Source organism: Nerophis ophidion, linkage group LG03, assembly GCF_033978795.1.
Source record: "Nerophis ophidion isolate RoL-2023_Sa linkage group LG03, RoL_Noph_v1.0, whole genome shotgun sequence".
NCBI classification, from domain to species: domain Eukaryota; kingdom Metazoa; phylum Chordata; class Actinopteri; order Syngnathiformes; family Syngnathidae; genus Nerophis; species Nerophis ophidion.
In genome coordinates this window covers 49,729,067-49,736,141 of record NC_084613.1, presented here as the reverse complement: position 1 = coordinate 49,736,141, position 7,075 = coordinate 49,729,067, and the positions used below count along the sequence as shown (strand labels likewise).

At 40.1% G+C, this 7,075-nt stretch overlaps 1 protein-coding gene across 7 annotated transcripts in view; it reads left to right on the top strand.

Moving 5' to 3' along the window:
* The first annotated feature begins 2,417 nt into the window (after positions 1 to 2,417).
* Positions 2,418 to 7,075, top strand: part of LOC133549750 (TOG array regulator of axonemal microtubules protein 1-like) — a 40,193-nt gene continuing 35,535 nt past the window's right edge. For 5 of the 7 annotated variants that reach the window (XM_061895493.1, XM_061895494.1, XM_061895492.1 and 2 more), the window contains exons 1-2: positions 2,418 to 2,675; positions 3,855 to 5,012. In XM_061895493.1, the coding sequence (XP_061751477.1) occupies positions 3,981 to 5,012 (1,032 nt within the window). In that variant the 5' untranslated portion in view covers positions 2,418 to 2,675; positions 3,855 to 3,980. The remainder of the gene's footprint in view (positions 2,676 to 3,854; positions 5,013 to 7,075) is intronic. The other 2 variants (XM_061895489.1, XM_061895487.1) reach the window with 1 other exon arrangement.

Sequence of the window (7,075 nt, the reverse complement as noted above, 5' to 3'; positions counted from 1 at the left end):
GGCAACTTCAACCCTTTACTAATACCCTCCTCCATTCTCATCCCATCTACCCGGATTTTAAATAATAGGGGTGTGGGAAAAAAAATCGATTCGAATGCGTTCTGCGATTCAAAATCGATTCTCATTTTTTTTTATCTATTTTTTTATCTATTTATTTATTTATTTTTATCAATCCAACAAACCACTACACAGCAATACCATAACAATGCAATCCAATTCCAAAACCAAACCTGACCCAGCAACACTCAAAACTGCAATAAAAAGAGCAATTAAGAAGACACAAACACAACACAGAACAAACCAAAAGTAGTGAAACAAAAATAAATATTATCAACAACAGTATCAATATTAGTTATAATTTCAGCATAGCAGTTTTAGGAAATCCCTCATTGACATCATCATTAGACATTTATAAAAAAAAAAAAAAAGAACAATAGTGTCACAGTGGCTTATACACTTGCATCGCATCTCATAAGCTTGACAACACAGTGTCCAATGTTTTCACAAAGATAAAATAAGTAATATTTTTAGTTCGTTTAATAGTTAAAACAAATTTACATTATTTCAATCAGTTGATAAAACATTGTCCTTTACAATTATAAAAGTTTTTTTTTTTTAAATCTACTACTCTGCTTGCATGTCAGCAGAATAGGGTAGATCCTGCTGAAATCCTATGTATTGAATGAATACAGAATCGTTTTGAATCGGAAAAATATCGTTTTTGAATCGAGAATCGAATCTAATTGAAAAAAATCGATATATTATCGAATCGTGACCCCAAGAATCGATATTGAATCGAATCGTGGAACACCCAAAGATTTGCAACCCTAGTAAATAACCTAATGTAAATAATTCAATGTATTTCTAATGCAGATACTTGTTCTTATGCTATCTGAACTCACCATGTTCTCCGCTCGCTGTACATATCCTACCAAGTATACACTGTTTGAATGCCCATTTCTCTGTTGATGCAATTGTTGATGACTGAAGCACTGATATCAACCAAAGCTCCTCATCCCACCCCCAGGATTGTAAATAATGTAAATAGTTCAATGTACAGTGGGACAAAAAAGTATTTAGTCAGCCACCGATTGTGCAAGGTCTCCCACTTAAAATGATAACTGAGGTCTGTAATTTTCATCATAGGTATACACTTCAACTGTGAGAGACAGAATGTGAAAAAATAATCCAGGAATTCACATTGTAGGAATTTTAAAGAATTTATTTGTAAATTATGGTGGAAAATAAGGATTTGGTCAACCATTCAAAGCTCTCAGTGATGGAAGGACGTTTTGGCTCAAAATCTCAGGATACATGGCCCCATTCATTCTTTCCTTAACACAGATCAATCGACCTGTCCCCTTAGCAGAAAAACAGTCCCAAAGCATGATGTTTCCACCCCCATGCTTCACAGTAGGTTTGGTGTTCTTGGGATGCAACTCAGTATTTGTCTTCCTCCAAACACGACGAATTGAGTTTATACCAAAATGGATACATGGATGATACAGCAGAGGATTGGGAGAATGTCATGTGTTCAGATGAAACCAAAATAGAACTTTTTGGTATACTCAACTCGTCGTGTTTGGAGGAAGAAGAATACTGAGTTGCATTCCAAGAACACCAGACCTACTGTGAAGCATGGGGGTGGAAACATCATGCTTTGGGGCTGTGTTTCTGCTAAGGGGACAGGACGATTTAACCGTGTTAAGGAAAGAATGAATGGGGCCATGTATCGTGAGATTTTGAGCCAAAACCTCCTTCCATCAGTGAGAGCTTTGAATGGTTGACCAAATACTTATTTTCCACCATAATTTACAAATACATTCTTTAAAATTCCTACAATGTGAATTCCTGGATTTTTTTTTCACATTCTGTCTCTCACATTTGAAGTGTACCTATGATGAAAATTACAGACCTCTGTCATCATTTTAAGTGGAAGAACTTGCACAATCGGTGGCTGACTAAATACTTTTTTGCCCCACTGTATATACTATGATGGTATAACCTGTGTGATGACTGTATTATGCTGATAGTATATATTTGTACCATGAATTGATTAACGTAGGACCCCGACTTAAACAAGTTGAGAAACTTATTCGGGTGTTACCATTTAGTGGTCAATTGTACGAAATATGTACTGAACTGTGCAATCTACTAATAAAAGTTTCAATCAATCAATTTGTAAAAATAAACACGGACATAGAATACATACAATATTGATCTAATCACGCAATTATAAGAATACTACAAAATACTTGTGAAGCGCCCTTTGTGAATGTTTTATTTCATATAATTGATATTTGTTATACTTACCGTAAATTTCATTCACTTTCCAATGTATGTGCGCGTGCACCCGTGTGGCGCGTGCACGTTAGAGCTCAGCTCGTCACCATGGAAGCGCTCCGTTTGCGACCTGGAGACGCCATTTTGCTTCCCTCTGCGTGCGTGTGCGTGAACGAGTGTACGTGTGTGCGTGGGCGCCCATCGGTGCAAATACCTCTGTAGCTTCCAAACATTTAACACTCCTCACGTCAGCTAAAACACGTTTAACGTGTTAACGCTCGGACAACAGCTAGCCTGCTCCACACTGGACAAGTAGACATGGGAATATGGACTACGTGACGTTTAATGCTCTCGACGAACGTCGTCGAAGTGTCACCGGGCGGAAATACAAGGTATGTTTTTTATTGTTAGTCCGAACTTTGCTAGCTTCAGGCAGCCGGCGTTAATTAACAGTAGCGAGCTAGCTTAGCACCGTCCACTGGACGTAATTATCACTTGCACGCCATCAATGTATCGATCTTATGTTTGCTTCTATACGCTGGCGTGTACAGCCAGGGTTCGGTTTGTTAACCCGCTGAAAGCACGATTGTGGTTTAATAGCCCCAGGCTGCAGTCTACATTTCTGTTACTTAATACTCTGACATGTTACACTAGAAGGGAGTCATGCACATCAGCAGATGTTACCGTAACCATTTGCAGAGAGGCAGAATGCCACAGGTGGTTGGATGTCCAAGTTACTGTGTTTGGTACAATGCTTACATGAATCAGTGCTGCAACATGTCTGCATCAATGCCAGTGTTGTCTTGATTTTTTGGGGATCTTTGGTACAAAACACAATTTTGAGTGCATTCTTCTGATTTTAGGTCAAGGTTATTTTTGGTAAATGTACTAGGTGCGGTTCGTTCATTTGCTCAAGCGTCCAAAAGGACTGGACTAAAGTGTGGTTTTGGCAGGCGGTCTCAGTCCACCTGCAAGTGGACTGAAGTCCTGGGGGAGGCAAGTGTGAATGTGGACAGGCCAACAGACCAAAACAACAGATATGATGTGACTTTACTGGAAAAAACCCAACAGAAAAGCCGTTAAATGTAAGCCCAATAGTGTAAACACAGTAAAAATATACTAACCAACCTGACGTTTTTTAACCAATGAGTGGTTTTGCTCATTAGAGTTTGGTAAAGTCATTAGAAACGCTGTTTGTTTTCGAGGACATCTTTTTGACGTCTTTGTACCATTAACTAATGAAAACTTGACCCTATGTGATCTGGAAGACATGTGTTTTTAGATGCGTTAGGTAGTCTGATAATGTACTCGTCACATACACGTCTTATCGAGACACAACTTTATTTCTGATAAACCAAGGGCATCATTTTATCTGCTGCCAAAAGCACAACACAAATCAGACCATACCAAAGTGTCCGCCAAGTATTAAGATACCTAATTAAATGGGTTGTACTTGTATAGCGCTTTTCTACCTTCAAGGTACTCAAAGCGCAATTGTTAGTATGTGAAAACAAATTGGAGTTTGGCAAAGCAAATCCAATCCTTTTTCATTTTTTGTGTTGCCTTCACAGTTGAGTGGCTTCCGATCATCAACGACTCAGGATGAACGCCAGAAGGAGAGAAGAGGAATGTATTCATCCTCTTAAGATTGCCCCTGATTCCTCTCATGTTTGACCACATTTGCTACATCGTCAATCATGATTCTTGGCATAATCTCCCAGGAGTTGTACCAGCAGCTTCTGGACCCAAAGAATTACCAGAATCGCACAAATGGCGTGGAAGAGTTGAAACAAATCCTGTCGGAAGTAAACCTGAAACTGGTCTCTTCTGACAGTATTGAAGAGTTCATACATTTTCTCTCTAGACTTTTGGATGACAGTAATTTTAAAGTATTGTATGGCACCTTACAAGTTTTAAATTTACTCATTCGGAGATTAGACACCAGCATTGACAAATATGTCAAACAGATAGTTTTGGTGGCCCTTAAGGCTCTAGGCGACCCTTGCACCATCGCCAGGAATGAATACATGAACATATTTCAACAGATGATGAAAACTGTTGCCCCGCAACAAGTTTTAGATCTTGTCATTGGCAACTTGAAACACAAAAATTCCAGGGTACGGGAAGATGTTCTGAACATTATTATTGCAGCAATGCTGACTCATCCAAGGAAAGAGTTCAACATCCCAAATCTTTGTTTTGAAGTTGCACCATACTTGGCAGACAGCAAGAAAAAGGTCCGCCACGCCGCCCTTGAGTTGTTTGCTGTTTTTGACTCTTGCCTGGACGCTGGGAAAAAACATCCTCTTACAAAAGCGGTAGACATGGTTGAGCTGAACGAGGAGGCAGAGGGTCTTATGGCAGCTGTACAGGCCAGACGAGCAAGGCGTGTCCTCCCTAAACTTTCACCAGAGGGGGTAGTGGAGTACGGTCTGGTGGTACCTAAATCTGGCTTGCGCTGCTCGCCACAGGCTACTTCTGGAGCTGATCTGGACTGGGTGATGAATGGAGGACGTCTGAGTAGTGCAAGGAGTCAGAGAACTGAGCTGGACTGTGATCAACTGCATGGCTATGGCAGCTTAGGCTGCCTCACTGATGAGTTTCCGTCTCAACGGAGGATTGTCAGCGCAGGTAAAGGGAAGAACAAACTACCCTGGGAAAGGTTGAGCTTTACATCTACTGAAAATAATCATCACTGCAGCTCCCCCAGTGGAAAGTGCTTGGAGCAGGTGAGGTCAAACCTACTACTGTTTTGTTAGTCGGTGAGTCAAAAGGTTTTAGTCAGGTTGTGGGCTTTCATCAACGTTGTAGTTGTTCACATGCAAAATTATTGTTTGTCATTAAATACAAATATAAAACATCAGTTCTAGTGTCCCAAAAAATGACATAATTTTAAATAAAATTTTCGTGAATACTGCTAAGTCTACTAGCTCAGTGAAATTGAACAGTTTAGTTGTTAAAGTAGGTAATTAAGCTCTTCCCAAATACGCTGTAGCATGACTGTGGTAACCTTATCAGGCGCTGTAGTATGACTGTGGTAACATTATCAGGTGCATAAGTGATTGTCTGCTTGAGTTAATCAATGGTAGTAGGAAGAGGGGGGACGTAGACAAAATTTTTATCTGTTTCCATACATCCATCCACCCATTTTCTACCGCTGATACCCTTCGTGGTCGCGGGGGGCGCTGGAGCCTATCTCAGCTACAATCGGGCGGAAGGCGTTTACACTCTGGACAAGTCGTTATCTCATCGCAGGGCCAATACAAATAGACAGACAACATTCACACACTAGGGAAAATGTAGTGTTACCAATCAACCCATCCCCAGGTGCATGTCTTTGGAGGTGGGAGGAAGCCAGAGTACCCGGAGGGAACCCACGAGTCACGGAGAGGAAATGCAAACGCCACACAGAAAGACATTTTTTGAAAATTTGAGGTTATTTCAACAAGATTGTCCTAATTATTGGCCTGCTATATGTCAATTTTTTCGGGACAACCTGTTTATTAACCGTATGGAAAAAAATTTAAGCAAACATAATGGACAATAATTTAATTGTATCTTTTGTGAACCCTAAATTGACTACACATGGCCTGCCATAATCTTGGAGTTGGTGTTGATATAATAAATGAGTTGTACTTGTATAGCGCTTTTCTACCTTCAAGGTACTCAAAGCGCTTTGACACTTCTTCCACATTTACCCATTCACACACACATTCACACACTGATGGAGGGAACTGCCATGCAAGGCGCCAACCAGCACCCATCAGGAGCAAGGGTGAAGTGTCTTGCTCAGGACACAACGGACGTGACGAGGTTGGTACTAGGTGGGATTTGAACCAGGGACCCTCGAGTTGCGCACGGCCACTTTCCCACTGCGCCACGCCGTCCCTAAATAGAAAGTATCATTGTCATTGTTTTAAATACTTAACAAACAACGGTTTCCCCTCATGGTCTGTGCTTTAAAAGGATCATACTATATATTTTTTGTCTACATTTAAAACACTTGGTCTACATAAAATGTAATGGTGGTTCTTTGGTCAAAATTTTGCATATATCGACCCCAAAAGGGACATGCAATAGAAAATGGATGGATTATATTTAAAAAAAACGTCTCTAACCCGCTTTCTGATGGTCTCTTCAGAATACAGCAGTTTTGTGCGAGGTTTTATTTACGTGCCCCAACTTTGACTGCGTCTTTTCCCTGCAAGCCAATTTGTAGTTTTTCGCACTTTCATATGGAGTCTACTAACAGATATGAATTCGATCTATACCCTACTTTGAATTAAAAATGAAAACAGCAGAGGATGCATGTGCATGTAGAAGCCAGTCAGCCCCACAACAAAAGGATAGAGAAAAAGAAGGAACTTATTGACTACAATGTCGGCCGTCGGACTACAATGGCAACCTTGTCCAAAGCTCTTCTGGTAAACCTCTACCATAGATTTAGCTATCCGCTGACATCACACTAGAGAAAAACGTCACAAATTTGGCAAATTCGTTTGGAGAACATATGAAGGAAGGCAAGATGGTTTTATAAATATCTCCGCCATGCCTCCGTGGTTTCATTTCAAATTTTTGGGACTTATGCAGATCCCAAGTACACAAAACCAGTTCCAATAGGAAAGAAAAGTTGGTTTTGCATAATAGGTCCCCTTTAAGACCGTACAATACAATACCATTATGATACAATACAAAAACCCTATTAAGGCTAAGACTACACGGATAAGACATGTAGCAAGTAAAACACACACTGTTAAATATAAAACAGTTTGTAGAAAAGGATTTTATGAAA